The sequence below is a fragment of the Myotis brandtii genome, unplaced genomic scaffold, assembly GCF_000412655.1.
Source record: "Myotis brandtii unplaced genomic scaffold, ASM41265v1 scaffold320, whole genome shotgun sequence".
NCBI classification, from domain to species: Eukaryota; Metazoa; Chordata; class Mammalia; order Chiroptera; family Vespertilionidae; genus Myotis; species Myotis brandtii.
The window spans coordinates 1,260,209-1,279,551 of record NW_005362270.1 but is presented as its reverse complement, the minus strand read 5'-3'; the positions used below and the strand labels follow the sequence as shown (position 1 = coordinate 1,279,551).

Here is a 19,343-nt window from a genome sequence, read left to right as displayed (position 1 = left end):
CCCCCACCCCACCCCCACACACATACTTCTCTTCTTAGAACTTTTTAAAATCCCACTGGAAAAATCATAAGGGGATGGTGGAAACAACCCTCATGGTTCTACCACTTTGAGGCAACAACTGCTAACATTTAGGGAGGGTATTTCCTTCCAGGGTTTTTACACGTGTCTATTTTTAAATAGTTCAGACCACACAATATGCTCAAGTTTATAATCAGCTTTTTTCCACTTAACATTGTGTGGTATTTTCCCCCATCATAAAGTACTCTGAATAAATATAATTTTAATAGCTGCATATGTTCTGTTATTTGAATATATTTTAATTCAACTAACCTGTTAGCTAGTTAAACCATGTCCGATTTTATTTCTACTATGGACAACACATTAAAATCCTTGTAACGTATCAAATGCTCCTTTACGATGGATTCTTAGAAGTTTCTGGGTCAACAATATGCAGTTTTATGGTTGGTAATATGTGCTGACAAACAATTTCCCAGAAGTAATAAACCCAGCAGCACTCCCACCAGCACAGCTGACCTCACCACGCCCTCACCACGTGCCAACTTCTCAAAGCAGAAAACACGGAGGGCCTAAGGACAACTGACCCAGTTTCTTCAACATCTCAATGGCTAAGAGAAGAAGCGGGGAGACAGCCACAGATAAAAAGAGACTTAAGAGACACGGCAACTGAGCGTCACATGTAGACCTTGTGTGGATCCAGATTCAAACAAACATCAGAAAGAAGATTCTTTTAAACTCCGGTATTAGATAACAGGAAAGAACCATTGTGAAATGGGTAATGACATCGTGGGTAAGCAAAACAGAAAAGGTCGAAACCAGTTTGGCTCAGTGAATAGAGCGTCGGCCTGCGGACTGAAAGGTCCCAGGTTCGATTCCGGTCAAGGGCATGTACCTGAGTTGCGAGCACATCCCCAGTGGGAGATGTGCAGGAGGCAGCTGATCGATGTTTCTCTCTCATCGATGTTTCTAACTCTCTATCTCTCTCCCTTCCTCTCTGTAAAAAATCAATAAAATATATTTTTAAAAAAAAGAAAAACAGAAAAGGTCCAGATCAACCTACTGGCAATGCACATGAACATGTTTATGAGTTAAATGAGACGATGTTTGGGATTTGTTTTCATAGACTCCAGCCTCCTCTCCGCTCTGCTCCAAAAGGTGAGGGTAGGAGGTGGAACGCATGAAGCACAGTTGGCGCAATGACTTGACCTCCCAGCCACCCTCTTTCCCAGGCAGAAAATGAGGCCCAAAGAAAAGAAAGGATGTGCGTGAGGTTACACAGGTGCAGCCAGAAACTCCTGTTGGAAGGGACGTGATCCCCTCCCCAAGCACACATCTTTGATGCTTCCATTCCCTCTGCAGCCCCGGCCTCAGGCTCCATCTTTGAGGCTCCCCACCTCCAGTGTGGGGACCTCCTGATATCTGAGATGGGCCTTTGCATCTTTGGTGAGCTCTGCTGCCAGAAAGTTCTCATGTCAATGTAAGGGACGCGTGGGACACGAAGCCAGGTGCCCTAGATTTTTACCTCTTGCTTTTTCCTCTACAAACTTCTGCTTCCTTGTGTGTTCCCCAGGCTGGAGGCCCCTCGAGATCCCAAATGGGGCAGTTTGCAAACCAAAAGGAAAACGCACCTCTGAGAAAGCCAGGGCCAGGCTCCTCCCAGGATGTCAGTCTTTCCTTCTCTCCTCTGTAAATCTCCCCGCCTCTACACCACTTACCGAAGTGACCGGAGGGACCGTGGTTGCAGGAGTCACTGTGGGTATGGGCAGTGGGGGTCCCTCGGGGGGAGTGCTGCCCGACTCCTCCGCCTCAGCCCTGGACAGGGGCTCCTCCGTTGTGGCTGCTACCAAGTCTTCATCACTAGGACCCTGGAAGCAAAACCCACAAAAGGAATCAATGTGATGTAATGTGCACGCTGCTGCCTGCCTGTGAGTTTTGGTGACTGTCATTTCTATGGCACTAGCCCAATTTCAAAACCCTTTCTTACCTACCACTCTCATTCTCCCTGACACATTCACAGAAGCTCGTACTCCCCTTCTGAAAAATGCATCTCCTCTAAACCCTCATGCCCAGTGACAGGGCAGCCACTGCCCCTCCTCCCAACAACCCCTTCCTGCTTTGGCCATTCGCCCTGAGAAGGTTCTTCCTGGACAAGCTACGAGGTAGCAGGGTCGAGACAAATATCTGCTCCCCTGACCCCTCTGTCATGCTCCCTCCGTGGAAGGAGCTGAAGTTAGTGCCCCCCCCCCCCGCCCCCCTTTGGCACTCTGACAAGCTGAATGGGCATTTGTGGCTGGGAAGGAGGCAGCTGCTCCTGGCTCAGGATGCTGCCCTCTCTGCCTCCTGTGAGCCTCAGAGAATGGGGGAGGCACTTACAAAAGTGACTGCTTGCTCAGGGGCTGCTGTGGGTGTGCCAGGAGGGGGACCACCGGTGGGAGCCTTGCTGGCCTCCTCTTCCTCTTCCTCGTCCTCGCAGGTGCTCAGGGGCATTTCTGCAGCAGCTGCTGCTGTTGTCAAAGTCCCTTCACTGACTGGACCCTGAAACAAAATTGGCGCGAGGGACCTGCCACTTCGTCCTCGCCTCTGGATGGTGTGCGTGACCGCAGGGAGTAAACGGCCAGGCCATCAGGTAATTGGCCTGGCCATAGCGCCCCTTCCCTTGCTCATCTAAGACCTCTCAGACGGTCCCTTCCATCTCCCAGGGTCCCCTCCAGCACACCGAGCCTGCACATCTTCACTCACTGGACAGTTACCACCTCCACAGCCCTGCTGGGTAAGTTCTAGTTTCTACCGAGTCAAGACTTGGCAGAACTGGGACCTGGTGCCTAGTTGTCTCACCTTGTGATAACGGCTTTACCTTTAAAGAAGTGGGGGGATGAGGGATGAGGGTCGAGAGAGGAAGGAGAAGAAGAAGAAGGAAAAGAAGGTGATGGTGATCCTTTGGTTCATCAAAATCGACCATGTAACTGCCCCGTGGTGTGCAGAGCTGTCAGCTGGTGAGGACGTAGCCTCCCCACTGCAGAGTTTCACCGGCTGACATTAGGCCAGAGGTGAAAGGCTGGGAGCAAATGTGCGGAATGATTCCAAAGGCCAGTGCTGTGGGTGTGTGATGGCCTGACATCTCCCGCTAATAACTCACTCAGCAAATATGCATCAAGTACCCGCCATGTGCAGGGATGAAGACAGATTGATGAACAAGATGTATATAATCCCTGCCTCTTGCAGCCTGGGAGAAGCCAGAAAGGAACTGGTCACCCAGTTTATTGTTCATTACAGTTATGACGAGACCTTACGAGGAGAAGTGCGGGTACCATGAACGTGTCTGTGGGGAGACTTCACAAATCTGGGCGGGCATCTCCCAGACAAAGTGGTGTTGAAGCTGAACTCTGATGGCTAAGCAGGAACTGAGGAGGGGAGGAGGGAGGAAAGGGTTCTGGGCAGAGAGGGGATGGAATGGGAAGATTCTGAGGCAAGAAGGGGGACGTGGAAGAGCTATAAGGTCAGCAAGGCTGAGCAGCTGAGAGCTGGGAAGGGAGGACCCCAAGACCTTGTCTGTGAGGCTGGCCAGGCCAGACCCTGCTAGCCTTGTAGGCCAGGTGGGGGTGGCAGTGTCTGCAGGACGGCTGCCCCCACCAGGAGGAATCAGAGAGGCTGATGGGGTTGGCCAGGCTGGAGCCTCAGCCAATTCCTGGGCGGGGGCCGGGGGGCTCAGTCCAGGGCAAGGTCCTGGCACTGGAGAAGGGTTAAAGGGGTGGGGTCCACCATGTGTTGAGGTAAAAAAAATCAATAAGACTTTGTGGTTGATGGGATGTGGGAGGGAAGAAAGAGGGAAGAGGATCTGGATTAGGATTGGATATGATGCTCCCATTCATTTGAGCTGGGAACGCAGGAGGAGCAGAAATGAGTTTGGGTTTAAGTCTGCTGAGCTTGAAGAACTTGTAGGATACTCATTCTAGGGACATTACAGGGACAGGCTTGCCAAGTGTCCTGACGTTAGGAGCTGGGAACAGAGTCCCCATGACCCCCAAGGAGAGGGCTGAGAAGTCCTGGCTGTGCTCTTGGACCCTGTGGGGCCTGCTTGCACCCCAACTCTCCACCACCCCCTGATAGCCTGTGTGCATGCTCAGATACAGGCCATGGCTGAGCCCTGTCACCTCTCCTACTCAGGGCCCAGCACACCTCCTGCCTGAACCTGACCCCTGCTGGTGGAGGCGGTGACCCTGTACCAGCCCTGGGACTCACCCCCATGTCCCTGACTCACCCCCCTAGCTGGTTCTCCAAGGACCTGCAGGGGCTTCACTACACACCCCCTCAGGAGGGAGTATCTGGTCAGGAAGGTGCCCCCAACCCATTCAGGCTCCTCTGGATTTGCTGCACAGAATGAAGACTGGCCCTTTGAGAGGGCAACGTCTGCTCCCAGCCATGACTTCAACTTTCCAGCACCTTACCAGACTGACCCCTTCCTCAGGCTCCTGCGTGGACATGAAGAGGGCCGGTTCCCCGATGGGCACTGTGCTGGCCTCTGCTTCCCTGTCAGTGCTGGTGGGCATCTCAGCCTCCTCCATTGATATCACTGCTGAGCCTTCTTCAGTGTCTGGACTCTGAATAGAAGACATCACGGGGACCAGCTCAGTGATCCACAGCCCTAGGGCTGGAGGGAGCAGACAGCCAGGACCCCTCCTGCACCTGTGTCCTGTTGCTTCAAAGCATTTGCACATCCCAGACCTCACCTTATACCACCGCCCTGACTGGGGCACCCACACAGAAACCTTGACCTGCACACCACCCAAGGTGTGAGCACCCTGCCCAGTATGGTGCCTGTGTGTTCATCCCGCTCCTTCCTGCCAACCTCAATGGCTGGCACTCATCAGCTGCCATCTACCTTCCACTGCTCTGGAGAGTGAAGCTTCCACTGAGGGCCCAAATCATGGAGCTGGGACAAAACCCAGTCCCGGATCACAGCTTTCTAGGGGGAGGGGCTATGTGGCCTCACTGACCACTTGCTCTCCTCACTCTCCTAGCCCAGTGCCCTCTGCCTTCCATCCCTCATTGTCCTCCCCAAGGTCACCAATAGTCCCTCTGACAGACCCAGCTCATGCCTCCTAGCCCAGTGCCCTCTGCCTTCCATCCCTCATTGCCCTCCCCAAGGTCCCTCTGACAGACCCAGCTCATGGCCTGCTCTCCCATCCTTTACTCAGTGGGAATCCTGGCAGGATCTCGCATTGTTAACCAAACCCAGAGCGAGCCAACACCACCCTCTCCTGGAAGGAGACACAGCCAGCGAACCACACTCTACCTCCAGGCTTGCTTCCCCCATCCTTTCTCCATTCAGGCGAACTTTCTAAAACCTACTCTGACTACATCACCTCCTTCTTTACTACCCTCAGCAACTTCCCATTTCTACTGAACACACCCAGGCTCATTCTCATGGCCTCCTCAGACTCAGAGGCCCCTTCAGCCACATTTCCCTGCCTTTCCTCGCTCACGCCTGGCCCAGCAGGTCTTGATGCCTCCAGGCCAGTCAGTGGTTCTCAACCTTGGCTGCACATTAGAATCACCTGGGAATCTTTTTAAAATCCTGATTTCTGGGCCTCACCCTCCGGAAATTCTGTTTCTTTGTTACTAATGTTGTGGCCCCACCCCATAACAAAGAAACAGAATTTCCGGAGGATGAGGCCCAGAAATCAGGATTTTAAAAAGATTCCCAGGTGGTTCTAATGTGCAGCCAAGGTTGAGAACCACTGCTCCAGGCCTTTGCTCCTGCTGGTGCACCTCCTGGAACACCTGCCCCACTCCCATCTGCTAGGCCACTTCTAAGCATCCCCTTGGTCTCACTTTCAGCATCCTCTCCCCAGGAAGGCTTCGAGTCTGGGTTCTGGCGCCTTTGGGGTGCTGCCAGAGCCCCGTGCGCTTCTCCTATTGCACCTCTTACCCTCTGTCCCTATGAAGCAGTCTACCCTATTTACCTGGTGCCCAGCACCCACCATCTACTGAATGAGTTAACAGATGACTCAGTCTCCAAATCACTCAAACTTGGTCCCACAGGCTGTAATCCACATTCTGACAGCGACTGCTTCCACTGAGATGCCCACCAGCCCCCAGAAAGAGGTGAAGTGGAGCATGCACTCCAAGCTACTAACTGGAGTGTCCCCTTCCCCAGGGTCCTGGGTGGACATGGAGAGGGCCGGGCCCCCGGTGGGCACACTGCCCCCCTTGGATTCCCCTGCAGTGCTGACGGCCACTTCAGCATCCCAGGCAGTGCTGATGGTCACATCGGCTTCTCTGGCTGCTGCTGTCGTTGCCAAATCTTCTTTAGTGTGTGGACTCTGAAACAAAGACATCACATCAGTGGGCCCACAGCTCTGATCAACGTGCCTGTGGCTGGAGAGAACAGAATGTCCGTACCTCTCTATCAACCTGCACTTCTGTAGCCTCTTTCCCTCTGAGAACTTCCTTATCTGGACCTCACCCCAGCCCTATGATAGTCCCAGAAGCACAGCATCCCAAAAGAGACTGCACAGCACCTGTCTGCACACACCAGTGGCTGGGAGACCACTGCCTCCTGAGCCAGCCTGCTCCCGCTCCGACACCTCTATCTGGATGCATCTGCCTCCCTGAGACCTTCCCACATGTCCATCCAGAAGCCATAGGAACAAGAGGACAGTCTTTGCCCATGACAGTGCTGCACGACCTGCAGGCAGCAATTCAGTCATCTTCTCAGCCTTGACACCTGCTTCCTCTCTTTCTCTGTGACTTACTTTCCTTCGGATGCACACCCTTCCCTGAAGGTTACACAGCAGATGCAGGAAATGGAAGTAGAGCAGCTTTGACTGCCGGTGCTACCAAACTGACTATGTCTGACCTCAGTTTCCCAAGGTGGTTGTTGTTTATAATTGGGGGTTGTTTTGTTTTGTTTGCAAAAGTGTAGTTCTTTTGGATACTGAAAGCTTATCGAGGTTAGATAGATTTCCTTGTTGCAGGATTTCTCAGAGCCTGTAAGGAAGAAATAAGTGGAGCATTTCCTACACTTATTTGACAGCAGAACCTTTTTTTCATATAACATATCATGTCCTTGCAGAATTATTGTCCAAAACACACACACACACACACACACACACACACACACACAGGAGAGAAGATGAAGTTACAGATTTTACTAGTAAAATGAGACTCTTTCTGACACAACTTCAGCTAAAGTCCCAAAGGGCTTTATAATTAAGTACAACTAACTAATTAATTGTACAAGTTAAGTACAATTCCACCGTCATCGTGTGCCTTCCACATGCTAAAAGAAGGAACCAGGCCACTTATGTGGGATGCGCTGAGAGACCATGAAGTGAAATCAGTTCCACCGGCATTAGCCTCTCCTCCTGCCTCCGGGCTATATAAGAAAATGAAAATACCCCATATTGGGAGAGTGAGAATTCCTTTGGAGAGAATTTTAAATGGTTTCCCCCCTCCCTTCTGCTCACTACAAACCATTTGGTGAGCTGGATATGTATTCCATGGAATTTGGGAGACAAAGGGACTGCATTTTTTTTTAATATATTTTATTGATTTTTTACAGAGAGGAAGGGAGAGAGATAGAGAGCTAGAAACATCAATGAGAGAGAAACATCGATCAGCTGCCTCCTGCACATCTCCTACTGGGGATGTGCCCGCAACCCAGGTACATGCCCTTGACCGGAATCGATCCCGGGACCTTTCAGTCCGCAGGCTGACGCTCTATCCACTGAGCCAAACCGGTTTCGGCGGGACTGCATTTTTTATACTATACTGAACTGGGCTTTGAAAATAGGCTGTTATCAGACATGACTTGGAGAGTATGAGCATTTTCATCCCAGGACAGCGAAAAGGATGAGCTGACCCTGTGGGCCATTGCGAGAAAAATACATTTGCTTAACTTTGGTATCCAACTGTGTCCAGCATCTTAAAAATTGGCTTTGCGGGTCTAAAAGCCAATTACCCAACCACAGAGTGGACTCACATGTAGCTAATCTGATTCTGGCTCAAAGAACAGAAGAGGTTGTGCATCTTCCCAATTGGGTGGGAGGGAGGCAGGTGCCAGGGTGAGGACCCAGCACTCATTGCCCGGCAGGTGTGAGGACCAGCTCCGTCTCGCCCTGGTGCATCCCTGGAGAGCTTCTGGAGCCCTGGGCCTCCTGCTGCCCCTGTCCCAGCAGGAGGGAGGCAGTCTCTACCTTATTCAACTAAAACCCTCGTGGCCCCCTGGAGTGCCCAATACAAGTCACCATCAAGTCTAAAATAAGCAAACATATTTACCACTGACAGAGCAAATGAAATTTACTATTCACTCACCTCTTCAGTGACATGAAGGAAGGCCCCATCCCCGGAGCCAGGGTCTGTAACGGGGACCCCGTTCATAGCATCGACCTCCTCCAGAGTGTCATTCAGGATGTCACCAGACCCTGGGGAAGCAGGCGTTCTGTAATTAATAACTGCACTTTGTGGTCTTGAAAAAGAAGAGCTCCCTCTTCACCGACTGACTTGGAAAGATGCCCAGGGTACAGGATTAAGAGAAAAAATCCAAGGCAGTATTACATGTGCCCGAGGCCTGCGATCGGCCTGCATTTTCTGCCCTTTTTCAGAGGGGTAACCATTTCAGACCAAAGTTACAGCCAACGTTGGAGCACCGAGCTTTAGGTACAAGGTCAAAATCAGCCCACACGCCCACAGTAGGGGCTGGCTGAGCAAACAGAAAGCAGCATTGCTGGTACATGTGGTTTCTACCACAGTTTCTGCCACAACTTCAGGGCTGGAACCCAGCTTTGGCAAGTCATTTAGCCTGTGCCTCAGGTTCCTCGTCTGTGAACTGGGGATAATTCCCATCTCATTATGTGCTACAAGGATTAAATCCATTAATACAAGGAAAGCATCAAGGACAGCACCTGGCATAGAGTTAGCAATGGATAAATGTTCCTTCATTGTCAGTGTGGTTCTATATTTGTAAAGGGAAAACAATTACATATGAGTATTCATGTTTTATCAACATCATATAATTAATATAGTCACTATAGAATACATATAATATGTGGATATATATGGATATGTGTGTGTATAGATAAACAACACACACTTGGCTAAACCTCAATATTTAATATCGGTTTCCTCCTGAAGAAACTACTATTTTTTTGGTGCATGCAACTCTTCATTGATTAAACTGTTACCACAAGTACATATTTCTTTTGCAATTTAAAAAACACATGGAGTCCTAAAGCAAAGAAAAAGAAATTATATAACATGAATACATGTGTGTTACATACAGGCTGGACCCGGGGCTAAGCATGTCTCATGCCTTTCCTCACTTAGTCTTCCCACTAACCTATCTCAACTACCTACAAGGACCTTCCCACCACCTCGAAGCTGGTGGGCAGAGCCAGGACAGAACCCCACATTCTCAGTCTCCCCACTATCAATGCACTCCGTGTGTATCCTGCTCTGACCCACATGTTAGCACCTTATTTATTAACCCCCATCTGCAGAGGAGAAACAGGCCCCACAGAGAGGGAGTGGCTGGAAGAAGCCCGTGAAGCCAGGTCGATCTGTCCCATGCTCAGACATTTCCACACATGCTGTGTTCATGCATGCCCCATAGTATGAACAGTGTGTGTGTGTGTGGAGGGGAGGGGGCAGGTAGGTGCTGCATTATTCAAGGCATCCTTTGCACACACACATCCTGTAACTCTCATGCATTCTTCCAGCTGCTACCACCAGGGGGGACTGTGCAAGCAGTTAGCCAGACCCCAGGCCTCAGAGTCCCCACCTCTTGGAGGATGGAGGTGAGGGTAGTGTGTGCTCTGGGGCAAGATGGTGTCAGGGAAACTTGAATAAAACTATTGGGTGGCTTCCCCTAGCCTGGGACCGGGCTCTCTGGGTTCAGGCCCATTTCCTTCACCATCTGAACATTCTACCCAACAAGAACGGGAACATTTCAGCCAGTCCCGTTGCTTTTGTTTGGCCTTTTGTTTGCCAGAGAAGGCGTCTGGCTGATCACAGGGAACAGGCAAGTTGTGCTTGGATCTGGGTCCCTGTCTGGATTTGAATCCCACCTCCTTTGAACCCACCCCTCAGTCTAGGACAGGCCCTCGCCCCAGGGCCCCACAGCCTCTGCCCGCTCCTTGCCTGTCCTCAGAAATCCCAATTCCACCCAGGAGAACAGCATTGCAGTCCATGCACCACTTCCACCTCCTCTCATCACGGAGGATTGTGGACAGACAGTGAAGGAATCTGAAGCTTGGGAAAGTTAAGCAACTTGCCCAGGCCCGGCAGCCAATAGGTGGCTGAGAGGGATCTCGTCCAAACTGTCTGCTCCCGGCCAGCCCCACAGTCTTTCCACAGCAACACCCTGACTCCTTGGCTGTGTTATGACTTTATTAAACTATCAGACAGTTTTTTCTATTCAGGACTGCATACCTTCTCTCACCCACAGACTTCCCAAGTTTAGTTATTAAAATAACATTCATTTACTGATGGCAGAAGTAGAAAGAATAGTGATATGTAAGATTATAAAAGACATGTAAACTACTGAACTACAAACAAAAAAATTAAAACCACCCACAATCCTACCACCCAGAAAATATTACTCATAGCATTTTGTTGTATATCATTCTCGCACACACACATTGTTTTCTATGGGTAGATGTAAATATAAATAACATATTCAAAGTTAGGGTCACAGCACACATAACAGTTTTGAAAGGTGCTTTTCAGTGGAGCACACCTTGAGCATGTACCTGGGCCATTCAATCTTCTGCATCACCAAGTTCAGGGCTGCACATATGAATGAAATATAATTTGCTCAGCCAGTCCCTACTGTGGGCATCTGGGTTGTTTTTAGGCCTTGTACCTAAATCTCAGTGCCCTGGCGTTGGCTCTCACTTTGGTCCGGAACAGTTATCCCTCTGATAAAGGGCAGAACACGCTGGCCGATCTCGGGCCTTGAGCACACGACTAGCTGCTGCCTGGGGATCGTGTCAGAAGGTGGGTTTTTGCCAGTGCTCCTTTGTAGCGCTGGGTAGGGACCGGAGTCCTGGATGGGGAGCCAAGAGGCCAGGCTGCCCCAGGGCCTGCTGCTGACCTGCTGGGCCTGCCCCTCTCTGGTCATCAGTTGGTTTTCCCACATGTGCCACACAGGAGTTTAGACGGCCTGACCCTCTGAGAATCAGGGAGTCTGTGGCCAAGGCTGGGAGGGGTGGGGATTCTGGAGTGAGGCCTGGGCACCGGCTCTGTCCCACCGCTCATGAGCTGTGTGACTGTGGGCACGTCACTTACCTTTCCAAGCACTGGTTTTTCCATCTGTAAAACACTAGCTAATCACAGCAACTCGGAGATGTGTGGTTGGGCTTGGAGATGACGTACGTAAACACTTGGCCCACAGTAGGTACTTAATAAGCAGCAACAATTGTTATAAGCTTTTCTGTTAAACCCCAGATCCTTCTGGAGGGGTTGTCTGGGGACTGAACGTTCAGCTATCCAAAAATAAAAGCCACCTCTGCCATTTACAAGCCAAAGAGCCTCAGCCGGGTGACTTGACTTCCCCACCTTGTTTGTCACAGGCAGAAGGTTAGATGAGGTGCTCTATGTTCCATACGTCACCCAGGCTGACGCACAGTCATCACTCAATAGAAAACCACCATATGCGAAAGGCACACCCAGGACTTGCCTTGCTCAGTGCTGCTGTTCAGGATGGCACTCAGGTTGGTGGTTTCCAGGGTCCCCTCAGGTATGGGCTCCCCAGAAAGTTCCGAATCCTCAGAGGGAAAGGTTGGAGTTGGAGGTGTGTTAATGGGTTCAACTTTTGCTTCTTTAGGCTGAAGGAAGAAGAAAAGAAAAAAAGGGACCCAAAAACATTTACTTGGCAGGAAAGCAGGGGGAAAGGGCAGTGAATAATATCACTGGAGAAAATAATATATCCACAAAGTTCTCAGTAAACCCAGAAGAAAGCTTAGACCTGCCTATTGTGTACCTGGCCAACCTGCCAGGCCCTGAAAAAGGTGCATGTGGGAGTCATTTAATTCTGTTCTGTTTACAGCAAGACTCTGCCAGACTTGGCTGAAGCTCCCTGAGCACAGAGACCACATTTCCGTATCCCAGGCTGGGAGAGAGGAGGGAGGTGGTCAAAAAAGATCTATTAGATCAGGGAATGAATGAGTAAATGAACACACAAATGAATGAAGTAGGCTGCATTCAGTGAACGCTGTCTAAATCCAATCCCAGATGTGCGCTGGCCATGAATGCCTCTGAAAATAAGAGATGGGTGTGGCTCCCTTTCTTGGACACTTCAGCTTCTGTGTAGCTTTTCCAAAACCAGTTAATTCCTCCACCAACTAGGAAAAGAAGAAACAAACAAAATACCCCAACAGTGGGAAACACAGAGCAGTTCAGAGATCTAGGTAGAAATCTTGATTGGCAGGGGTGGGGGGTCAGCAAAGGTCATGACATCATCCCCAGACCCAGGCTCTGGAGAGACAGGGCTTGCCAGTGTTCAAACAGTCTCATCCCTTTCTGAGCTCAAGGGGCTGGGGGATGAAAGGAAGGATCCGGCTGACCATTGTTGGACCTGTGATGTGAACCAGAAACCATTAAGGCACTAAGACTTCCGGATTAATTTGTGACTGCAGCCATCACTTACCTATCCTGACTAATAACATAAAATTATTTCCTTAATGTCAGAATCTAGTGTATAAACAATGAATCTATGGTCCATCAGAACAAGGAGGGTTCTTAGGGATCTAATGGTTCTTAGAATCTAATGGTTCAGTTCTGACAATCAATCTTGGGTCAAATCTCAGCTCTCCACTTATTTGCTTTGTTATGTTGGGCACGTCATATAACCTCACTGAGCCTCATTTCCTCCTCTGTGAAATGGGGCCAATGATAACTACTTACAGGGTATAAGTGCATGGAGGTGACCAGCACAGGGCCGTAGTATGAGCCCATCAATGTGTCAATATCACTAGAATCCTAAAGTTTGAGAAAGAACAACACCTCGATAGTGATTTTCTCTGGTATTAAAGATGTTTGTTTTATCTTTTTAGTTATCTGCAGTTGTGGGTTTTTAAAATAATGAATATGAAATATTTGTGTGCTAAAAAAATAATATCATTTGTTGTATTGTAAAATCTCCAGAACAAGAAATAATGAATATGAAATATTTGTGTGCTAAAAAAATATCATTTGTTGTATTGTAAAATCTCCAGAACAATAAACGACGTGGGGCTAGAAGTCTTCAAGGAGTTGGGCCTTGAAGAATGAAAAGAGCTTCCAAAACCAAGGACGGAAGAAGGCATTGGGATGACAAAGGACACAGCATTGTCTGGGTCTGACAACCTGTGCTTGGTGAGGATTCCAGGACAGAAGCAGAGGACAGAGCCAGGAGGCGGAGAGAGGGAGGGAGCTGGATCTTTGGTGAGAAGTCTTGCCTGGGCCTGGGCCATCTGTGGGGTGTTAGGCTGGGGAGTGGCATGGGCAGGTGTGTACTTTTGAGAGTTCACCCTAGTGCCAATGAGAGCACGGGTTTGGGGAGTTGAGGTTAGGCCAGGAGACCAGGAGGCTGCACTGAAGAAGCCCAGTGAGGCAGGAACCAGGGTGGCGTTGTGGGAGCAGAGAGCAGGGACCACCCCAGGAGGGCTGTGAAGGCCTTTAGGACTTCCCCATTCCTCCCAGCTGCTTGGTGACCCAGCAGGGGAGTAAGGACCCTGTCGTAGGCAGTTCCTCTCCTCTTCCTGCGGCATCCCCTGACGGTCTCTGGAAATACCATCTCCAGCCTGGAGCAAGGCCGGTGGCTGGAAGTGAAGCCACTTTTCCAGGGACTTGGGCTTTGAGACAAGGCGGGTAGGGCAGGTGAGGATGCAGGAAACGCAGGACAATAATCGAGGCAAGGGTGGACTGAGCTCTGTAACTCCAGGTGGCAAAGGCTGAGTTATATGAAATCACCGACTCCAGTCTGTCAACCATAAACCTCTTTTGGAATCTCCTAAGAAGGGGGTCACAAATCCCTGCTCAGGGCAGAGCGTGAATGTGGGGAGCTGACCCTTGGCGGTTGGTTTTTGGGGGTGAGTGTGGATGGAGACCAGTGTGGTCAGTGACAAAATAGGAATGTCAAGTCTTAAGACTTTTTTATTAAAAGTGTGGTAATTTGCTGAGCCCACACTCATATTCAACACGTATTTCCTGAGGCCTTACCATGTGCCAGGTCCTTGGTTAATCCCTGGGGAAATGGAAATAAATAACTAAGATAGGGTGGCTGTCCTCAAACTGTTGAGCTATGGGGACACACAGACTCAGACCCAGACACAACAAACTGCGATTGAATGTGACACATGGGACAGCAGAAGTGAGAGCCAATGGCGGGGAGGGAAGTTGGCCATGGCCTCCAGCGAGGGGCTGCGTGCGGACGGGTCCTGAAGGACAAATAGGAACTGGCCAGGCACAGAGGGGGGCGGAAAGGGCTCTCTTTGCAGACAGAACCCAGGAGTGAAGGCGTGGACGAGGGGAACGTGTTGGGTGTGTTTGGAGAACTGTGAGAATTTGGGTGTGGCTGGAAGAGAGATCTTGGCTGTGGGTCAGAATCACCTGCAAAGCTTTTGGTAAGTACAGCTTCTTGGACCGCACTTCAGACCTTCTGGGTTTGACTATCAGCCTAGGCAAGAGTTTTTTTAAAGACCTCCCCATCTCACTGTCTTCCCCACTCCCCCTCCGAACACACACACAACTTTGATGCACAGCCAGGGCTGAGAACTACAGGAATATTAATTCTAACTCGGCATAAGATAGAACTTTCCAGAAATGGAAAGGTGTGTCAGCAGAAGCTGACTTAGCAGGGGGAAGAATGGGGTAGCAGGGACTCCTGCCTTAAATGGGGAAGGAGGTGAGGAGGGGCTGGCTCTTTAAGGCCATGATTCAGTTCTCAGGTCATGGCTTCTGTCTTGAAGGGTGGCAGTTGGAAAGGGTGAAGACAGGGAAGTAATATTCATTCCCAGAGAGAAGCCAGACAGAGAGGGAGGGGAACGTCTGAGAGTGAGAGGGAAATTCCCCCAACTTGGAGGGGGGCAGCCCTGGAACTCCTCCAGGAGATGGTGAAAGGGGAAGTCCCAGCTCAGGGTGACATGACCGAGGGCGCTCTGGTCCCTCCCCGGGGACTCGCCCTGCCCACCTCCCCCTAGGCAGTCTCCGACAAAATGCTACACTCATCTCGCCTCAGTGGGAACTCCTCCAGGAGATGGTGAAAGGGGAAGTCCCAGCTCAGGGTGACATGACCGAGGGCGCTCTGGTCCCTCCCCGGGAACTCGCCCTGCCACCTCCCCCCTAGGCAGTCTCCGACAAAATGCTACACTCATCTCCGCCTCAGTGCATCCTGGGGGAATGAATGGAAAAACCCGGCCCTGCAAAGGAGGCTGGAGGGAGGGAGTGCCCTGGGGAGCGCAAGAGGTTCTGATACCCAGGATAGGCATCTGAGCCTCAGGACCGCAACTCCAGGACCTCCAGGCCCAGAGCCACAATTCTTCAGGACTAAGGGCAGCCACAAGGGTTTGGCATGGGGAGGGGGGTCCCAAGAGAAACGGGCCCTCTAACACATCACCTCAACCCTCACAAATAGCCTCTAGTCAATAGGAACATCCACCAAGTTCACTGAGAGCTGCCTGTGCCAGGACCAGCCCGTGAGTCTCCCACGGGTCCATTCATCCCACTCTCTCACTAACCCCGTGAAGCCGCCTGCGCCATTCTAACCGAGGAGGAAACCGAGGGTCGGGAGGTGACATCACTGGCTCCCGGTCAACAACCAGTGATGGCAGAGTTGAACTCACACTTGGTGGGACTCCGATCTATACTGGTTCCCTTAAAACCACTGAGGAGAGCAGGTTGGGGAATCTGGGAAGGAAAGTGTTTGGGGTGCCCCAGAGACCACCGAGCCCATCAAATGCCTTTTCCACCTCTCCAGACACTTTGGGGATTTATTCTGTTCTCATTCCCCGCTGCGGTGCACACCCACATCTGCCCTTCACTGCATACCCTGGCCCAGGACAGGAGGCCCAGCTAGGGCCTGACTCCACCACCCTGTGACCCTGGCAAAGCCACCCCGTCCTTCTGAGCATCCATCTCCCTTGCAGGGTTGTTGCAGGATTAGATTAAGTCATATATACAAAGCACCAGCCACACAGCAGGTGTTGAGAAATGCTGGTCCTCTTCCCTCCCCTAGCCTTTCTCTACTTCTGTCCAAAGCTGCCCATCTCCAATGCCCCCTCCATTAGGAAAATCTCCTCCCTGACCAGCCCCTCCCCCTGATCATCTCATGCTCTCAATGCCTGCTCCCCTCTCCCAGGGCCACCTTGGGTCCTGGCATCTTTGCCTGAGTTGGCCTCACTCCTAGCTGTGAACTGGTGCACTGGGGGGCAGCATCAGGCTAGAAGGCCCAAGAGACCACCATTCTGTGCCCTGGACATGCTGATGGAGTGGCCAAGGGCTGATGGGTAGACAGGATTGCAACACTGCTCAGAGCCGAGGTGGCCACTTTGGACCCTTGACTTCCTGCATCAAAGCTGCCCAAGAACTGCCAGCATCACCCAGGCCAGCAGCTCAAAGGCATGGCTTGAACCCTGGCTGAGACATAGGGGACCTGTGCTCTAGCCTCAGCTCTGCCCATGCACCTGAGAGCCAGTTTTCTGCCCCTTGCTGGGCCTCAGCTTGCCCGTCTGTAGAAAGGGTACCTTTAAGAGGTGACCGTTAAGTCCCTCCAGCACTAACAGACTATGGTCCCATCCTTCCCCACCCACACCTCTGTCGCCAGAGGTTTGTAATGTATAGCCTCTGCCTTCTTTCCATCTCTCCGCTCTTCCATCAGAGATGAGTTTGTAGAGTGAGCCAGACCAGTTGAGATTGCTGGGCTTCTGTGTTCAGTGACTCAGACACTGCTGGCTGTTTTCATTAAAGCGGGCTCCTCGGTGTCTCCACAGTCTGACTCAGTGCTTTCGACACCACTTCCTTGTCTGGGACACGGGGCGCATTCCCAGGAGGGTGGAGGCCTGGCCTCTGGGAGGATGGCTGACTTTCCCCTGGGGTCAGAACTTAGCTCCTGGGAGGACGTAGCAACTTGCAGGAGTGGGGGCCCTGACTCCCTTCTCATAGCCAGAGTCCTGAGTGAGCAGATGTTACCATAGCTGCCATTCAGGGACACATCCTTCATGCCATGCATGGGTCTGAGACCTGGCCTTGCACTATCTCATCTAACCCTCTCAACAACCCCACCAGATAGGCTTGTTTTATGGACGAGGAGCTGAGGCTCAGAGAGGCTGAGCAAGTTCCCCAAGGTCACAGAGCTGGGAGGCAGCAGAGAACAACGTTTGCCTCTGGACAGCCTTCTCATGCCGCAGCACAGGGAGCACTCAGGTCACTGGTGTTCCCATGCACTGGGGTTTTGCAAAATGCCCTGTTGGCCAGTACCCTCCTGCTCTCCCCAGATGAGCTGACGATGGAAGTCACCGATCTGAGGACAAAGATGTCAGACCTAGGCGCGCTCCAGGAACTCTCAGGCCCCTAACAGCTGACCCAGACGACCTGGTGGCACCCCAGAACTCACCGGGGCTTGAGTGTAGGTGTCGGCTTCTAAGATCTCAGCGACTCCGTCCGTGACTCCGTCTGTCTCCTGAAGCCCGCTGGCCTCTCCTGATGCCTGTGTGGAGGCAAATGACACCAGGTAGAGGGCGCAATTTACAACTGGAAAGTCAGGGAAACTGCCTCCAGTGGAGGACAGCGTGTGTGCGTGTGTGTGTGTGTGTGTGTGTGTGTGTCAGAGAGGGACAGACAGACAGAGACAGGGAGAGTGAAATTGAGGAGAGCATGTGCATGGTACACATGCTTGGTTATTCTTTTTGTTTCCTTCCACATTTTATTGCTCAAACAAAAAACCCCACAATGGTACACATGCTTGGTTATTCTTTTTGTTTCCTTCCATATTGTTTAAACAAACAAAAAAACCCCCACAGCAATCAATTTACAGTCTCTCTTTCATACCTACTTGCATTTTGTCCAGGTTCCCTTTAATTTCCCTCAAAAGGCACTCGCAATCTTTGCGTGACTGTCATGGGAGTTTTACATTGGGAGCAGTTACATCTCTTTCATACCTACTTGCATTTTGTCCAGGTTCCCTTCAATCTCCCTCAAAAGGCACCCACAATCTTTGCACAGCTCCTCACAGGAGTTTTACATTGGGAGCAGTTACACTGGAAGTATGCCTTCCTGTTGCCACCTCATCTTCATAATTAGCCGCCTAATGGCAGTCAAGGAGCCTGGGTGCTGTGGACTCTTGCCTTGTGTCTACTTTTTCAATATTTTTCAATAGTCACAGCAATGCATCGAGGGAGGCACACGGACACGTGCCGCTTCCCTCCCCTCAGCTCACAGACATGCCGGGCCTGGACCCCGGCCTCGGCCTCGAGGAGTGCGGACATGCTCACAGAGCCAACCCCACCTGGGGAGGCTTTCCAGCTAAGCGGCGGCCGTCTTCACTAACGGAATGAAATCGACTCGTGTTTTGTTTGAGGGTTGATACCACCCAAAGAGGAACAGACAGTCTAGGGCTCTGCCACGCTCTGCATCATGCTATGGGCGTCCTGCATCATGTATGGCTTCTGCCTGGAAGGCCTTTTCCTCTTCCTCTCACCACCACTCGCCTGTCATTGGTCAGGCACTGACTCCTCCCTGACCTGCTCTGGCTGCTCCTCCCTCACCTTCCTGCACTGTCCCTGGAGTTGGGTGGTAGGTGTGGTTTATCCCTTCACCTCCGGCATCCCCCCAGGTCAGTCACCTGGCAGGGGCTCAGTATCCCGTGAAGGCGGGGATGAAGGAACAGAGGGAGGAAGGGGGAAAGGACCTATCTTTTTTCTCCCCGGCCCACCACCCCACTTCCAACTCAGGAACTGATTCATTTGCCAAGCATAAAAGCTAAATTTAGGTTCACTCTTAGAGGAATTTACACCCAGGGTGTCTTAGAGTTTTAGCTTTGATTTTAGAATCCTGACACCCTTTCTTGGCAGGAAGTCTGGAAACCAGGCCACTGACTGTCTCAGCTGCAGAAACACCTCACACCTTAGAAAAAAACACAACCCCCCACAAACACCAAAGAGATGGCTGAAGCTCTTTAAAATAATAAAATAAAGCCCAAAAGCCCAAAATAGGACTTGAGGCAGCACTTGCCAAGATGAGAGATTTTAGAGGCTCCATGACGTTGGGGATGAAGAATTGCCTGGGCACCCAGCCTTTCCCTGGCAGACGGGTTGTCGGGGCTGCAGGGCCCACTGTATGGGGTGGAT

At 51.2% G+C, this 19,343-nt stretch overlaps 1 protein-coding gene across 1 annotated transcript in view; it reads right to left on the bottom strand.

The window, feature by feature from the left end:
• COL15A1 (collagen, type XV, alpha 1) overlaps positions 1 to 19,343 on the bottom strand; it is a 101,872-nt gene that overhangs the window by 44,570 nt on the left and 37,959 nt on the right. Inside the window, exons 4-10 of the mRNA XM_005870651.2 lie at positions 17,612 to 17,704; positions 11,699 to 11,846; positions 8,335 to 8,444; positions 6,156 to 6,341; positions 4,464 to 4,616; positions 2,392 to 2,553; positions 1,734 to 1,883 (exon numbers count right to left, since the gene is read on the bottom strand). Coding sequence (XP_005870713.2) covers positions 1,734 to 1,883; positions 2,392 to 2,553; positions 4,464 to 4,616; positions 6,156 to 6,341; positions 8,335 to 8,444; positions 11,699 to 11,846; positions 17,612 to 17,704 — 1,002 coding nt within the window. The remainder of the gene's footprint in view (positions 1 to 1,733; positions 1,884 to 2,391; positions 2,554 to 4,463; positions 4,617 to 6,155; positions 6,342 to 8,334; positions 8,445 to 11,698; positions 11,847 to 17,611; positions 17,705 to 19,343) is intronic.